Raw genomic sequence first — 17,243 nt, 5'->3', positions numbered from 1 at the left:
CACAAAATACACAGTAACTACACATTATAGTATATTCTGTGAAGCGATTTTAGACGTCTCGAAGATGTGATGAGGCACTATAGCAAATGTAAGGATTATTATTATGTATATTCCTACCTCAAAAAGGTCAATGGAGCGACCGAAAGCATTCAAAGTGGTTTCCAGCATGACTGCTTTTGGTATCTTGGTATACGGTTCAAAAATGAGATCACTTTTCGCTGTGCTTATGAAAGGCTTTGCAAAAGACAGTAGATCCATCTTTTTGGATGTTTCGTAATGTCTGGAGAATCCTGGAACATCCACAATTGGATCTTTCATAATTTTTACAACTTTGTTTTTTAGTCTGTGCAAAAAACAAAAAGACAAGTTCAGGAATTCAATTGGGACACAAGTGATCAATATTGTTACAATCCAAAATTCCTTAGAAATCTTAGCAATGCCAGTGACAGATTTATCTACATACAAGCAATTCTAGAATTTGGATGCAGCTATGAGATAAGACAACTCATAGAAATTATTTACATTTTATTGAATGGAAAAGACATGTCCTCTTCTTCTCAACCTTGAACAAACTACATTCTTGCCAGATGAATATCAAAATTGAAGCGACAGGAATAACGCTGCTTGTAAAGAATACAATTATAACATCACTGCCCACTCAGCTGAATGTACGTATGTCGGCTAAGATTTTAGTACGGCAGTTCACTTACTCCTGAACTGTAGGCTCCTCTGACTGAAGAATATGAATCAAATGTGAGGACACAAAACTTCGTAGTTCTACATTTTTCTCATTTGGCAGATTCCTTGTGATTTTTTTAAGGTCACTTGTTGATGGATTCTTCATGACCATGAAGTAAGCTCCCAGTCTCTTCAGGAGAGGCGAAGTTACATCCTGATATACATCAAGAAGCACACTGCGCGCCTGGGAGTAAATCATTGACAGGTAAGTGAGCCGCGGGTTACATCACAATGTTGGGAGTTGGAACAGAGGCAGAAACTAGATTTTAAAATAAAAATAGGTAAGAATAGGCAACAAGGTCGACTATAATCCTTGCATTTTGTGACAACAACAACAAGATTCCATTTATAGAGCGCCTTTCAAGTCGGGAGGACGTCCCAAGGCGCTGACTAAGGAAAATAGTAAAAAAAAGTTAAATGACAAAGAACAAGGAACAAAAATTGAAAGTATCAACGGCTACAGTAAGTATAGGTAAAGGTATTTCATGTATTATTATTTTTTGAAGCGCTCTGAGACGCTGTCCAGGTGGAGGGTGCTATATAAATCCAAGTTGTTTTTTTTAAAGTATAAGAACGTTATAATAGTAAATATATCCTGATATTTCAGTAGTGCTATTCTTTTAATTTCATTATTTTTTAGAAACACAATGTATCAGCTGAAAACTGAACTGACTGACTCACAGAGCCCTCTATACAAGTGGTAACAAATTGTGCTAAATAGTAGTATTCAGACCTTAAACAGCTGTGGACTCGTAAGAAAATATATTTTTCTATTGACTAGCTGGGTGTCTGACACATGTGGAAATCTATCGCTATGCTCAAAAGTGTCCAAACCAGATTGAGAGTTCCACATATGTATGTCACTCATCCATGGAAATTTCCCCGTTTTTCCGGAAGGGAATGTGTACTCTCTCTGTGAAGGGATGTGCCATGTTTACCTAATTCCAGGGAGAATTAGATACACTCTTGAAATTGACATGCGTGGGGAATGAGCAGCAGAGTGGGATTAGAATAGATGGCTTAAGTGTGGAAAAAAACACTAGCACAAACATAATCATCAGTTTCTGTGGACAATGAATTCAGATGTGACATTACCTCATCAGTGAGAGTCATTTGTCTGAAAGCTTGAATTGCAGCTTGCTGAACAGGTGCGGAAGCTTTAGAGTTTTTAAGACATTTCAGGAGAGTAGATGTAATTCTGGGATTTGCGTTCTCCATTGCCTTTCCCATATTTCCTAGTGCCTGGAGAATAAGGAAACAGATTAGGGAGTAACTTATGTTCAATACATTTGCAATGTGTTAATCAATAACGTGATAAAAAAAATGGTGGTGTTTCGTATCCCATTCCATGTATTAATTAGCACAAGGAATGGGTGTTAAGAAACACTGCAAAATCTTAACCCTTTATTCGTGAAAATGAATATTTCTTATGTCCTCAGTTATGAAACGGTTACCTTTAGAGTCAAATAGATCTCGCCTTCCTCACCAGAGCAGTCAGTTCCAATTAAAGACATCATGTAATCCGCTACAGCCTTTAGTTCTGGCCCTACAGTCTGCTGCTGTTTGTAAAAACTAACAGAGAAATATTACAGCATTAGTGCTGGGAAAATTGTACTGATGGCAATTTGAAGTATAAACAATGGTGTCCAAAACATCCCTTCTCTATCATAAGATCAACTGCTGTTAAAGGTGACATAATGCTAAAGTTGAACATTTGAGAAAGATAACGATTCAGTACTTCATCTGGAGTCCCTCTGCCTTGTTCCCTCCCTCATGTCTTCAAAACTCACCTTAAGACCTATGACTTGTGCTTTTGATCACTACCCCCCCACACCACCCCATCACCCACAATTTTGGGTTCCCAGTCAGCTGTGTGAAGCTCTTGAGATGTTCTCCCTATATAATCATTCAAATGATCAGTTCATACAGTGGTTTGCAGTTGTTGCAATGCTAAGTACGAATTGTACTGAACTTTCTCTGAAACTGTCAAGGTTCAGAATTATAATGATTAATAATACCTGCATTTGATATGATGCCCTATCACTTTAAAAAGATATTCAAGTACTTTAAATGGAGTAAATGCAATATATAAATTAAATGTAATTTGATTCTTTTTGAATAGAACTGCTGTACAGATATAGAACTACTGGGCAGGATAAGAATAAATTGCTTGATCTTTCAAACATTCCACGTGAACTTCACTTGAAATATTTACTTGAACCACTATAATATATATAATAATAATAATAATATATATAATAAGTTATACTTTGATACAATATCTCATCTAATAAACAGGCATCTGGCAATGCTGCACTGTATTCTCTCAGTTCTGAAGTGCCAGATTGAGTAGCAACAAAATAATACTCGCCAATTAACACTGCCCTTACTCTTTGTGGCTCACAACGCTTTCATGATTTTCTTTCTTCCTGAATATAAGGTCACATTCTACTGTAGAATACAAGTGTACAGCCTTCTGACTCAGAGATGAAAGCAACCAATGGAACCAAACTGACTTTCAAGTTTTGCAAACATTTAGGGAAGAAATAAATATGCCACTGGATTTCAAGGACAACACTGTATATATACTGGTACTATAAGGGGATAGTGTGCAGATTTAACCCTTTAGTTAAAGGACTGTGAATCAATATTGGCCTGCATTTAAAGAAGTAGTACATTAGATGTGAAACTATATTTAATAGAACTTCAATTAGTTGATGCATTGCTTCCACCAACATGAAAGGATATTTGGGAAAAAATAGCAGTTTTGTTGTTTATCTAGAAGATAGATAATATCAAAGTATTGCTGTGCTCCAGAGAGGAAAGCTTCACAGAACACTTTCTGTCAAGTTTTCTTGAATTCGGTGCACCTTGTCTACCCTCATGCCCACTTTTTAAAGAGTTATGTTTTATGAGCACAGCTGCAATTAAAATGTTTTGCTGTTAAAATTGAAGTATAAAAAATGCATTGAAGTTTGTTAGTGGTACTGGATATACAGTATTTGGTCATTACATTGTTAAACCACTAGATGGGGCATTTTGAAATGGTATTGCATCTCACAGGAGAAAAGCCTTGCAAGAAACAACTCCAGTCTGTATCATCTGCACCCAGAGAAATCAGCATCAAACGCAACATATACTCATCACAACAGGTAGTGGAATGAGTGAAGATACAAATAAGGATGTGTAAGGAGGAAATGGGTTCCCAAAATCCAGATTTCAGAAACTTGGGATAAATTAATACAGAATTTACATTTGCCATCTTAACTTAAAAGGGTAATTTTGCTTTAAAATGCTGTTTTATTTCACCGTAATCCTTTACTTACTTCCTTGCAGTGTGACTCAGTCCATAAAATGTAGCCCGTGATTGCCGATGCTTTGCAATGCTGAGGGCCTCCGTAAGTCTATGCTTGGAGGGTGAAGGCATGAGTCCCATGGCGTACGTAATTGTATCGATGAGCAGAGGGGAGTCTGTTTCATTTTCAAATACCTTGAGGACTGCCGAAAAACATTCTTGTGTCCCGCATTGGGGGAGAGCTTGCACAGTAATTGAGCTATTAAAAAAGAAAGAGATCCAAAGTTAAGTAAAGCAAAGGTCAGGTATTTTCTTTAGATATTGAAGTTGTATAGCACGTTTCTAAATTCATCGTCTCTATTACCTGGATGTTTCCATTAGCTTTGGTAAGACATTGAAAAGTGTATCTTCCTCCAAGCTCCTCAATTCGAACACAAATTTCTGGAACAAGTTGGCTCGTTGTTGATTCTGAGCAGTCTCAGCCAGCTTGACAAGTTTCTGTAGAGTTGTCAGGGCAGAATCTGCACTCTTTGTTTTACTGTCAGTAAGCTCCAACCTCAAGTATTTCAAGTTAACTTTATCTATGAATAACAAATTTAAAAGGATCAGTGAAAATGTTGTACTAAACAACATATATTTACTTTTCATCTCTTGTGACCAACGTACTTATAACATTAAGTCGCGGGAACTCTATGCAGTTCTCTCCCTAATCATCAAATAAGGGTTATCCTTTGATTGGTAGAGAAAGGCACTTCAGACAATTTTGAGCTATCAGAGTCCCAAAGTCCCTTGTGGTGAATCTTATTATATTTATCTTAAAATTTGAAATTCTGCAGTATTTGGGAAAATCCGTAAATTCAATTTTAATTTGGAAGCCAGTTTTCTGCACATCTTCTTAAAAAAATGTGGCCATTACTAGACTAGGGTTGAATATTGGAGACAGGTAAATCTCTTAAGAGGTTTGGTATAAGGATTATGTAGATTGGGTTTGGTCCATTTTCAACTTCCAATATGCCCATCGCTTGGATTGAGGAAATGGAACAGACTGCACGACTGGTTAACTTTTGTGTGTTCTTTCGTTGTTCCAGTCTTCTCTGTCCTACCCGTGTGAATGAGCCGCTGAGTCACTCATACCCCATTTTCAACTCCTGTGAGGCTTTCTATTTTGCTAATGGAAAGGTTAACTCCAACCATCAGAGGAAAGCTGGAAATACCCCCAAAAGGTATAAATGACTGGAACAGGTTGCCAGGAAGGACGGTTGAGGCCAGGACACTGGACTCATTTAATGGCAGCTTGATGCTGTGATGGAAGGATGGTGGGATGGATGGTGGGATGGATGTTCTGGACGGAGGGGGTCGGATGAGCCAAAGGACTTTCTTCAGCCAAACCAACCTTGTGATTCCTGCTGGATATCATTTCATTTCATCAAACAGCAAAAACAATTGCTAGTAATGAAAGATTCTTGTAAGGAGGATTTTGGTGCAGCTAAAAAGCAGTCATTGTACCTTCGATAAAGTATCGGTTGTTGATCCGAAATGAGGTTTCCAGTTTGAGTGTCTGTTTAACGGTTGACATCAGTCCGTAATTGTTTCTAATAACAAAAGGAAAATAGTGTTTACTTGGGAGTTACTGCCTTGCTGGCCCTGTTACATTTAACATCTTAAAGAAGCCAACTTTTATTCATTACAAGTATTTTATTTTTTCTACCCCAAATCAAACTCTTAAAATTTCATCTCGCCTTAGCCCACAAGACCAATTTGGTTTAAATAATAATAGTAATAATACTTGCATTTGATACAGCGCCTTATCACATTTTCAAGGCATCTCAAAGCGTTTCACAAAATATAATGTAAGGTTAATTGATTATATATTTTGTGGGCGAAAATGTAAGATTATTGTGGAAATTTCTTAAATTCAGTCTTTCTTTCGAAGCTGACTCTTTTTAAGAACTGCAGAATAAAAGCTTCCCATAAGACTGAGTTGAAGAATTTTCACGGTTCTGTTCGATTTTATATTTTTAAAACAAACTGGCCTGATAGGCTAAAATCAGGTGGAATTGTAGTCTTAATTTTTAAAAAAATAATTCTATGAAACGTTTAATGATCATTATTTGTACAGCAACCAGTAAATTAAGTGTCACTAGAAATCTTGCAAACTGTTTTGTTCATAGTCCACTCAAATATAAATTTATTATGAATTAACATGAAACTTTGTTCAGGTTCTCTCTAGAGACAAGACAGAGTAAACTTGAGTTCAGCCACTTTGTCCAGGCCTCAGGCACAACTATTTGACAAAGGTGGGGGTGGGTTTCACAGTCAAGTGAGACATTGAAAAACGTGAAGTTTTTGAAAATGTGATACCATCACCAGTGCTCATTATCGGTCTCAGATTTCTCATTGCTCCATTTCTGAATTAACTCGCTATACTGTAAAGGGGCGGGGGGGGAGGGGAGGAATCCCACTACAGAGAAATGTGCAAAAGCAGAAATGACCACCACTTATTATTCATTAGTAATTAGTGAAACAACCTACTGGTTAAAGGAAGGCAGAAAAATGTGTTTTTCACTGCAGACGGCTTCTGTTACATGCTTCTTACTTCCATCCAGGGAATACGTGCAAGACTGGCTGCTGCCCAGTTGGGATGATGTTGCAAATTCCTATAGATATATATATCTACATATGAAACAAATAATGGTTGTACAGCTAGAAAGAAAATTGAATTATGAATTTGTAATAAAAACAGAAATGCTGGAAATGTATAGCAGGAATAGCAACACAGATCAGAAAGAGAAGCCAAAGCAATGCTTCAGGTAGGATACTCCTTCCAAAGTTAAAGAGATAAACTGATAATTCCCTCAGAACACTTAACAGTGGTGCAGCTTGATGCCAAGCTGAGAAAAGATATGATATAGGGCAGTGGATCAGACCAGAAAATACTTAGAATAAAAGTGCAAGGATTAAGTTAAAAACATAAAATCAATTACAGATACAGAGGGATGGACAGACTCACAGACTGCTGAATCACAGACTGCTAAAGTTGCTAAAAGACTGTACAGATTGTGAATGGTACATCTCTTACAATAGGCAAATGTAAGTCTTGAAATTGCAAATAGTATCAGTTCACTCATGTTAATACTTAAAAGGTATTTCTACTGATTTCTTACCTCTCCTCCAAGTATTGCAAAAGGGCTACCTTTTACACTCTTGGGATAGTACATCCTGCATTCGGTAAGGTCCCGTTCAATGACCACATTAGTAGCTACTGACTTTCTTCTGCTATTGACTGCAAAATGACTTTTACATTTGCCGTAAATAGAATCCTGAATCATAAAGAAGAGAATTAGAGGAAGCCATCTCCTTGTTTTACTTCTTCAAAATAATAATTGAGTGAGGCAGGCAATTTTGTCTCTTCTAATTAGCAGGGCATCAGTTGTGGTATTTCTCAATGGGGTTCCATGCAACGAATTCTTATAAGGAATCTGAGTGGTGCAAATGGAAGTCTCCAGGCAAACTGGAACTGCATCATGCTAATACCACACGCGGGAAAATTATTTTGATTATCTGCAGAGTCAACAGGAATTCTCAAATAAATGCTGGAAATTAGATCCCATCAAAACGATAGTGATGGTTAAAACTTTGCCCCACGACTACTGGAGCTGAGAGAATGGGAGCCCTATTTTATTCTTAAGATTGGGAACATAATTAGTTCAGCAGTTATAAGCGGAATAAGGCTTCTCTTTTGTTTGCTGGCTATGCGGTTGCCGTCACCAATCTTTATAAAGGCTTCAGCAAGAAAAACCCCCAAAATTGATTTAACATTAACAAGTAATTTTATTTCCCCAATGTTATTGCTAGTTTCCACTAGAAGTGAGTTGGAATTGATGAATACAAGGGATATGTGTGCACAGCTCAGTAAAATTAAAAGAAACCTTACAATATAAAATTTACATTTATAGAGTACTTTCAGGAGTGTCAGGAGGTGCTAGACAATCCTAGTTTGGCACATGCAGATACTTAACACTTACTTAACATTGTCTTTGATATTGATTGTTTTCCACCTCAATAATTTTAATATTCACACTTTAGGTGGATTTGGGAGGGAAATTTTCCTTCTTTCAATTTTCTCTCTTTCCTTTACTGAGAATGATATAAACCAGTTCAGGTTGGGCACAGCTTTGAGTTTCATATGGTAGGTAGGCTTCGGTCACTGTTCAGGTTTACATTTAAAGGATTGTCCCTTATGTAAGGTATCTTAGAACAATAACACCACCAACAACTTGAATGTATATAGCACTTGTGTGAAGGGCGCTATATAAATGCAAGTTGTTCTTGTTGCTGCTCTACAGTACCTTAACGATCCTTCAAATGTAAGGTTGAGCAGCTAATTCAGGCTTACATTTGAAGAATTGTTAAGGTGCACTTACTAAGGTACAAACAATGCTATCTACCAAGTAAAACTCATAGCTGAGCCCAACGTAAATATATATGCATATTTGTACTTTCCAGTAGAGGTCAGTAGATATCAAACAGAAGCAGGAACTGTGGCTGATCCTCCAAATTCCTCTCCTGTCTGGAACCTGCTGCCATGGAGCTGAACTAACTCAGCACAGACTAGATATTTAACCTAAACACAAAATACTGCAGATGCTGGAAATCTGAAACAAAAACAGAAGTCGCTGGGAACACTCAGCAGGTCAGGCAGCATCTATGGAGAAAGGAAAGTGAGTCAACGTTTCGGGTTTTGAAGGATCGTGAACCCAAAACGTTGATTCACTTCCTTTCTCCACATTTAACCTGCAACTTTTTGGCTCTGTTTAGCATTGGACAGTATCTTTCCAATGAAGTCCATTAAGGAGTTGTTTTTAATATATACTTTATAAAATCCCCTAGAAATATGTTCCACTCATTAAAACATATATTCTCACCATGAAAAGAGTCTCCGTGTCACTACTAGATTCCATCGGCACCAAAAGAGTGGAAATTATACCTCTCTTGATGTTGAGAATGTTGGTTGGCTCATCTTGATGTGGATACAAAGTGATGCCATTATCTCCTGATGTTGTGAATTTCAGCTCATATCTACAGAAAAAGACTTTTCATTCAGTGGCCATATCATTCCAAAGTGTATTCTTCACCAATACTAGCAATCTAAAGCCAATTACATTACACTGCTGATGTGCCTGGTTAATATTAATATTCATTACTTCAACACACACTCAAAATCCCAGCCCCAAGACCATTGCTCAACTATTGGAATTGCAATGTTTATCACAAATTTGGTGGGGAATACCACAATTTAAGGAGCAAACCCAAAGTCCTAAAAAGCCTGGCAGGAGCTTTTGGTTTATGGATGTTATGGATACATTGTCAAACCCAGTGCAGAAAAGCTACAAATATTTATTTTGATTTCTACTGCTCAGTTTCAAATCTTTTTCAGGAGAGAAATCCACACGGCACAGAATCGTGAGATAAGGTTAACGTTACTTACTGGGACATGGCTTTCTGGAAGTTTTCTGACTCTTTAGATTTTTTGAAGATCGGCTTGCCATCTGCATTGATGCTGTGTACCTCCTGCAGTTTGCACTGGTTTACCTGCATCATGAGCCCACAGTGCCGAGGAACTTCCAGTTCAACCTAAACACAAGAGGCAAGGTTACAGCTGTTGAGTTTCTGCATGCACGTTAATCTCAGTTGAGAGGTACACTACCTGTTAGCCCGCGTGCTAGTCACATCATAGTGAGTGAGCTAAAATCACATATAGCTCTAAAGGAAAAGGCCACTTGAAGAAATATTAGGAAAATTGGGAAAATGTCAATCTAAGAATGCTTTGAGAATCATTATGAGATATGAGTTTACCAAAAGGCAGTATACTGACTTTAATCAACAGATATAAATAAAGGTGTTAGTATTTTCCTTGGAGTAGACATATTGCAGTTACTGGCAGAGTTGAGCGATTGTCCTGCAGTAATGCCACCAGCAAATAAACTTCAGAGCTCAGTCCACAGCTGGTGATGATAGGTTAGTTTGGGACATACAGGGCAACAGGCATCTCACAGAGATCAGCCAGACCATTGGTTGAATTCCTACCAGTTTCAGTAAAGGTCAGATTATTTAGTGATTTCAAACACTTACTAGTTTAAAGTAGTTAGAATCTTAGAAGCATTTCTGTTTATTAAACTTACACAAAGTTTGAAACATGTTGGTGATCACTTAACAAATTAATTACCTGAAATTACATGTTATTCTGTCAAATATATTTGAGGAATAAAAAAAATGTTAAATGTATGTTAACATGGTGTTCTATAAATGCACTTTATTCAAAAATTCTTGGTTATGTACCATTTGATCACAGGTACAAGAATCGCATGCCAGAGACTGCAGTTTTAATAATTCATTTCGGTGTTTTGCTTGGAAACAAGGATGGATCTTTAACTTACTTTGCAGGACAGCTTGACACCAGAGCGGGAGTCTGCAGTTCCAGGCACTCCATTTAAGGTCTCCGTTTCATAATTGTATACATACTTCCAAAAATTTTTGAAACGAAACAACTCTCCTATATTATATAAAATAAAAACAATTGAATGGATTGTGCTTTATATCGTTGATCCTCAGGCAGGGTGAAACTTTAGGCAAGTTTCCTGACTCTGCATGGTTCTGTTTACCTGGCAGTAAGTAGGAACCAGGTTGTTAGTTGATTAGTGGATCGCTTTCCGGAGGTAATAATCCATTAACAAAAATAATAAATAATTTGGTCACTCAATCCACGATTATTTGTGGGACACCGCTGTGCGCAATCAAAATGTACAGTCAATACTGTAAGGGACACTTTTCAGCTGCCTGCTTTACAGTATATTATGTGAAGCTCTTTGAGACATCTGAACGATGTGATAAGTCGCTACATCAAATGCAGTGATTATTGTCTCTGCCTCTCACTTGTATTTTTCTCTCTCTCTATCTATCTGTATCTATCATTTTCAATCTCTACGTTGACACGATTTGACATTCAGCTGGGCAAAATCTACTGTATGGCCCACTCTCCCCCTCACACACAAAATAGGTTGGATGCCTAACAGCAGTGTGAAGTGCTTCGAGACATCCTTTCGATGTGAAAAGCGCTAGACACATGTAAATTGCAGTCCTTTTCCCTGGGGATAGTTAAAGTATCCATACTCCCTCAGCCCCCAAAGATGATCAAGCTAAAACCTTCACCCTTTCAAAAGTGGATAGGAGTCAGTGTGTCCCAGGAGTGTTCACCTATCTCGATATCTTTTGGTACTATTTTGAAGAATGTTTCGGCAGAACATGATTGATTTTTGTTGAGAGTTTCTTCCAAATATTCACAACTTGGTGAGAAAACATTTTTTGTCATTTAAAGTCCTGCTTGAGACATTTCAGTTTAAAATCTATATTCTCCAGTTCTGCTCTTGCACACTACACCAAATAGTTTGCTTATATTTATGCCACTCATCATTTTGAGGATCTAGATTATATTTCTTCTAAATTTCTTCTTGTAATGAGAGTAAGTTCAGCTCTGTGAATTTTCCTTCTTTACTATCGTCTTGGTTGCTCTCTCTGGTCAATAAGAATTGCTTGCTTCAAGTTGTCCTTGTGAAGTAGACAATGCCTAAAACTGCAAAGATTACTGAAAATGTAATTTCTTCAGTTACTTAAGGTTCTATAAATTAGTTACCATTTTAAAACAATATAACATAATACACCACAACTCACTTAAACAAGTGTCTTTTGCGCCACTGGAACTCCTGCCCCTTTCTTCTGAAAAAAATGTAATTTTATAAATCTTTGTTTGATGAACACAATTTTTTTTAACCTTGCACATTTCAGCTCTCTCTTATTTCCTTCATTTTGCCCAATTTAGTTTAAAGCATAACATTTTATTGAAGAAATTATTTAAATCAAATACAACATCCTGCAAAATTGTTCTTATATTCCAAAAATGTATACTTTGTTTTATTGACTGGTTTTAAAACATTTGAACAAACTATCTTCAAGTGGAATTTCTCATATACTACTTAGCATGTAAGAACATTGATAGGAATTTTACATTTAGTAGTTTTAGGTGTTCAAAAATATTACACGTTTTAGATACATGCCTGTGTATTAAATCTAAAATTGTACTTCCTCTTAAAATGCACTAATTTCATTTTATTTTACAAGTTTCTTCAAGAACCACATCAAATTCTGAATTATCACCTTATATTCTATTTGAAGTTGCAGTTGTGTACTGCAGTGTAAATTGTAACACAGTGAGCAAAACATATAACACTAGACACACTGCAATTTTATATTTGTGTTTGTCGGGTTAGTTTATTTCTATGAAAAATGTATAAAGAAACTTACGAGCAAAAGCACAACTGGTCAAGAGCAGCAAGAAGCTGAGCTTTGTGTTGAAGCCCATGCTGAGCTTACTGGTCCTTACTGCCACGAACTGGTGCAGCCATCAGCTGAAATGACTGGGTTCTCACTGGGGCAGGATTTATACACTGCTGAGCAGCCAGGTCATTCTGCTTTGAAGTTCACTGCAGTTGCAAAAGGGACCAGGAAGTCAAAAGGTTAACCCTTTAGGGTGCTGGTGGGTATTCAGTAATTCTTGGCCATTGGGTACCAAGCACCTTTTCACTTGATTGATCCTGAAAATAACGACACGTATAATGTTCGTCACACATCAGGAATAGACTCTTGCTATCTTTAAGAGGGGACCTTAAGGGATATGGGGATAAAGCAGGGTTAGGTTATTAGCTGGAGTTAGATTAGAAGATCAGCCATGATTGAATGGCGGGGCAGGCTCGAAGGGCCGAATGGCCTACTCCTGCTCCTACATGTTATGTTATGTTAATATACTTTGTTGGAGTCCTGTAGCTCAGTGGTTAGAGCACTCGCTTTGCAAGCGAGAGACCTGAGTTCAATTCCCGGCAATTCCTTACTCCACACGCCTAATAATAATCCCTCCAAAAAAAACAATAATAAATTGGTCATTTTCAATCTACGACTGTTTGTGGGACATTGCTGTGCGCAATTGGCTGCCGCGTTCGCCCACAAATATACAGTCAATTCACTTCACAATGTGTTCTGTGAAGCACTTTGGGACGTCCTCCCGACGTGAAAAGCGCAATATCAAATGCAAGGATTATTATTATTATTATTAATAGAAGGATTCAAGAGATAGCTAAACTTTCACATGAGGGAGAAGGGAATGGGAGGGAGTAGGGAGTGGATGTAGACTTATGTGGAGTATAACAACAACAACTTGGATTTATATAGTATCAATACCAGCATAGACTAGTTGGGCTGAGTGACCTGTTTCCATGCTGTACATTCTTTGGAAACCCATTCGCCTTTTTGATTGCTTTCTGTACTTGTACACAAGCTTTCAGTGATTTATGTAGTTTGATATCAAAATCCATTTGCTCCGCCACAGCTCCTACTCTTTCCCCATTAATAATAATAATAATTATTTAATATAGTGCCTTATCACATCTTTGAGACATCTCCAAGCACTTCACAAAGTATACTGTAAAGTGAATTGACTGTATATTTTGTGGGTGAAACGCGGCAGCCAATTGCGCACAGCAGGGTCCCACAAACAGTCAGGAATTCTTATTTATTTATTTTTGAAAGGGATTTTTATCCACAGAAAAGCAATTAGCAAATCGACTAATAACTGGGTCCCTACTTACTGCTAGGTAAACAGAGGTATGTGGAGTAAGGAAATGCCAAACAACAACAAGATTCCATTTATAGAGTGCCTTTCACGTCGGGAGGACTTCCCAAGGCTCTGGACAGTTGGGTCAGGACCCGAGGAGGGGGGAAATGATCAGGGTGAGGGGAGGGAATGGAGGGAGCGAGGAGGGAGTAGAGAGTCGAGAGGGGAGCTGAAGGCACGGTCAAAGAGAAAGGTCTTGAGACTGGCCTTGAAGGAGGAAAGGGAGGAGGCAAGGCGAAGGCACTGGGGGATAGAGTTCCAGAGTCTAGGGGCTGAGAGGCTGAAGGCCCGACCACCGATGGTAGGGCGGTTGGGGCGGGGGATATGGAGGAGACCGGAGCCAGAGGAACGGAGGGTACGGGCAGATAGGTAGGGGGATAGTAGATCGGAGATGTAGGAGGGAGCAAGGCCGTGAATGGCCTTGTAGGTGAGGATGAGGATCTTGAATTCGATCCTCTGGGGGATGGGGAGCCAGTGGAGGCGAGCGAGGGTGTGGTCGTGAAGCCTGGTGCGGGACAGGACACGAGCTGCAGAGTTCTGAATGACCTGCAGCTTGTGGAGGGAGGTGGCGGGAAGGCCGGCGAGGAGAGAGTTCCCATAGTCCAGCCTTGAGGTGATAAAGGTGTGGACCAGGGTTTCAGCAGCGTGAGGGGTGAGATAGTGCCGTAGTCTGGCGACATTCCGGAGGTGATGGAAGGCGGTGCCAGTTGTGGCGCGGATATGAGGGAGAAAGGACAGCTCAGTGTTGAACAGAACACCAAGGTTCCTGACCGGCTTTGAGAGGTGGAGAGTGCAGCCTTGGATACTGATGCTGTCAGCGCCTGAGGTGCGGAGGCGCTGACGCGAGCCAATCAGGAGGGCCTCAGTTTTATGCACGTTGAGCTGAAGAAAGTTATCTCTCGTCCAGGACTCGATGTAGGACAGGCAGGCTGTCAGGACATCGGTGGTCGTGGAGTTGAGGGTAGAGGAGGAAAGGTAGAGTTGGATGACCTCCACTTCCTCCACCTGCCATAATTCTGCCCGCTTGCTTAATCTGTCTATATCCTTTGTAACTTCCTGCTCCGAGGTACACAATTTACTAACTTAGTGTCCTCCTGACTTAGTGTCATCTGCAAACGTAGGTATATAGCCCTTTAATCTTTCATTCAAGTCATAATATGTATGGGGTAAAGCTGAGGACCCAGTACAGATCCCTGAGGAACCCCATTTATTAAATCCTATGAATTAGAGGGCTTTCCCTTTATCCCTTCTGTCTGTCCCCTACCTCACAATTACCAATCCACCGCACAAGGTTATCTCCAATTCCATGTGCTTTTATTTTTGCTAATAATCTCGTGTGTGGAACCTTATCAAATGCCTTCTGGAAGTCAGACATATAGACAATATCCATAGACATTGCCTTATTCATCGTGCTTGTGAGCTCCTCAAAAATGTCAACAAGATTAGTGGGACATGACCTACCATTCATAAATTAATGCTTAATCTCCTTTATCAGCTCATACTTACTCAAGTGTTCAGTCACTCTGTGCCTGGTACAAAAACAGAAGTCGCTGGGAACACTCAGCAGGTCAGGCAGCATTAATGGAAAAAGGAAAGTGAGTCACCATTTTGTGTCCACAACTTTTCGTCAGAACTGTGGCATGTTGGGAAGGAGAGGCTTTTAACGGCTAACAGAGAGGGGGGAAGACAGGGCAAGGAAGACAAAGGAGAAAATGGGGTAGAGGACAGAGGATGATGGGCTAAAGTAGTGTTAATGATACAAAACAAAGCGTGGGGTATTGCAACAAAACAGAGAATTAGAGGTATGAATATTACAAAACAAAAAGGGGAAATTGGAACAAAATAGGCAGACCAGTGAGAGAAAAGGTGTGTCTGGGACCCAGATAATGTGGTAATGATCACAGAAAAGGGGGAGGGGGAAGGTGAGCTGTTATGGTCTGAAATTGTTGAAACCAATATGAGGTCAGAGGGCTTTAAGGTCCCCAGCAGGTAAATGAGGGCCCTTTTATTTCAGATTTCCAGCATCTGCAGTATTTTGCATTTTGCACTCTGTCCCTGATAACAGAATCCAAACTGATAGGCCTCAGGAGATAGTTCGAATGACATGAAGAGGGTTAGGGTGACATTATGTCAGCTTGACTCAGTTTGTCGTACTCTCCGCTTTAGGTCAGAAGGTTGTAGGTTCAACCCCATTTCAGAACTTTGAGCTCACAATGAAAACTGACACTCAGTGCTGTAGGAGTGTTGGGTTGTCAGAGGTTCTGTCTCTCAGATGAGATGGACGTTAAAGATCCCATGACACTATGCAGAAGGAAAATAAAGTTCTCCTGGTGTCTTGACTAAAATAAATTGATCACTTGCTTCAAACAAGGCAATAATAATAACTCCTTGCATTTGATATAACCCATTATCACATTGTTGAGCCGTCTCTAAGCACCTCACAGGATATATTGTGGATTGACTGTATTTTGTAGGCGAAACCTATGCTTGTGTATTTTGTAAATGAAAATTGGTCATGGTTATGTTTAAAAATTGTCTCCAGCATCTGCAAATACAACAACAACAACTTGGATTTATATAGTGCCCTCCACACCGGACAGCATCTCAGAGCGCTTCACAGTAACGGGTTCCGGGGCCGAGCCAGGGGGAGGGGGACGAAGGTGACCAAAGTTGCGGTCGAAAAGAAAGGTCTTCAGCCGAGACCTGAAAATAGGAAGAGAGGGGACAAGGCGAAGAGAGTGAAGAAGGGAGTTGTAGAGCCTCGGGGGTAGTGGCACTGCCACCAATGGTAGAGCAGAGGATTCGGGGTAATAAGGAGGAGGCCAGACCCGGTGGAGCGAAGGCAATGGGCACTGTTGTGAGGAGAGAGGATGCCAGAGAGGTAGGGAAATGCAAAGGAGTGGAGGGATTTGAAGACAAGAGTGGGGATTTTGAAGTTGATCCTCTCTGGGACAGCGGTGTTGGTGAGAGACCAGATGTGGGGGAGGAACAATAATTGTGGGTGGAACCTGACGCCTAGGTTGCGTATGGGTTCGGAAAGTTTTAGGGTGAGGTCGGGTAGGTGGAGGTGAGAACCATGCGATACACAGATACCACACTTCATAGCAATTTCCTGTAAAGTGCTTTGAGACGTTTCAATGTTATAGGCAGTATACTGCAAAGATTATTATTTATTATTAGATTACAAACCATGATATGGATTTAGATTGAAATCTAAAGTGTAATAATCTGCAGGGGTATGGGGGAAAGGCATGTAAATGGGATTGAATGGTTTGCTGTTTTTAAATGGTTGGCATGCACAATGAGCCAAATGGTCTTTTCTGTGCTGTACATTTCTATGATTCTATGAAAATCCCCTTCTGTCTCACTGCCTCTCTGTTATTAAATCCTACTAAAAAACTCCTTGACCCAAAAACGTGGGGTACACATCCTCATGGTCATAAAGAGTAGCACATCTACAGCTATCAACAGCAACAACAAAGCATCCTT

General features: G+C 39.4%; 1 protein-coding gene across 1 annotated transcript in view; it reads right to left on the bottom strand.

The window, feature by feature from the left end:
• LOC103187473 (apolipoprotein B-100) overlaps positions 1-12,488 on the bottom strand; it is a 39,125-nt gene extending 26,637 nt beyond the window's left edge. Inside the window, exons 1-14 of the mRNA XM_007906981.2 lie at positions 12,392-12,488; positions 11,762-11,806; positions 10,471-10,586; positions 9,522-9,667; positions 8,959-9,112; positions 7,198-7,353; positions 6,566-6,690; positions 5,540-5,625; positions 4,398-4,614; positions 4,065-4,292; positions 2,193-2,310; positions 1,834-1,980; positions 711-922; positions 118-343 (exon numbers count right to left, since the gene is read on the bottom strand). Of these exons, the coding sequence (XP_007905172.2) occupies positions 118-343; positions 711-922; positions 1,834-1,980; positions 2,193-2,310; positions 4,065-4,292; positions 4,398-4,614; positions 5,540-5,625; positions 6,566-6,690; positions 7,198-7,353; positions 8,959-9,112; positions 9,522-9,667; positions 10,471-10,586; positions 11,762-11,806; positions 12,392-12,449 (2,034 nt within the window). The 5' untranslated portion in view covers positions 12,450-12,488. The remainder of the gene's footprint in view (positions 1-117; positions 344-710; positions 923-1,833; positions 1,981-2,192; positions 2,311-4,064; positions 4,293-4,397; positions 4,615-5,539; positions 5,626-6,565; positions 6,691-7,197; positions 7,354-8,958; positions 9,113-9,521; positions 9,668-10,470; positions 10,587-11,761; positions 11,807-12,391) is intronic.
• Positions 12,489-17,243: the final 4,755 nt, after the last annotated feature.

This window comes from Callorhinchus milii, unplaced genomic scaffold (genome assembly GCF_018977255.1).
Source record: "Callorhinchus milii isolate IMCB2004 unplaced genomic scaffold, IMCB_Cmil_1.0 Scaffold3, whole genome shotgun sequence".
Lineage (NCBI taxonomy): Eukaryota > Metazoa > Chordata > Chondrichthyes > Chimaeriformes > Callorhinchidae > Callorhinchus > Callorhinchus milii.
The sequence above is the reverse complement of the archived record's forward strand: the minus strand, read 5'-3'. Positions and strand labels throughout refer to the sequence as shown.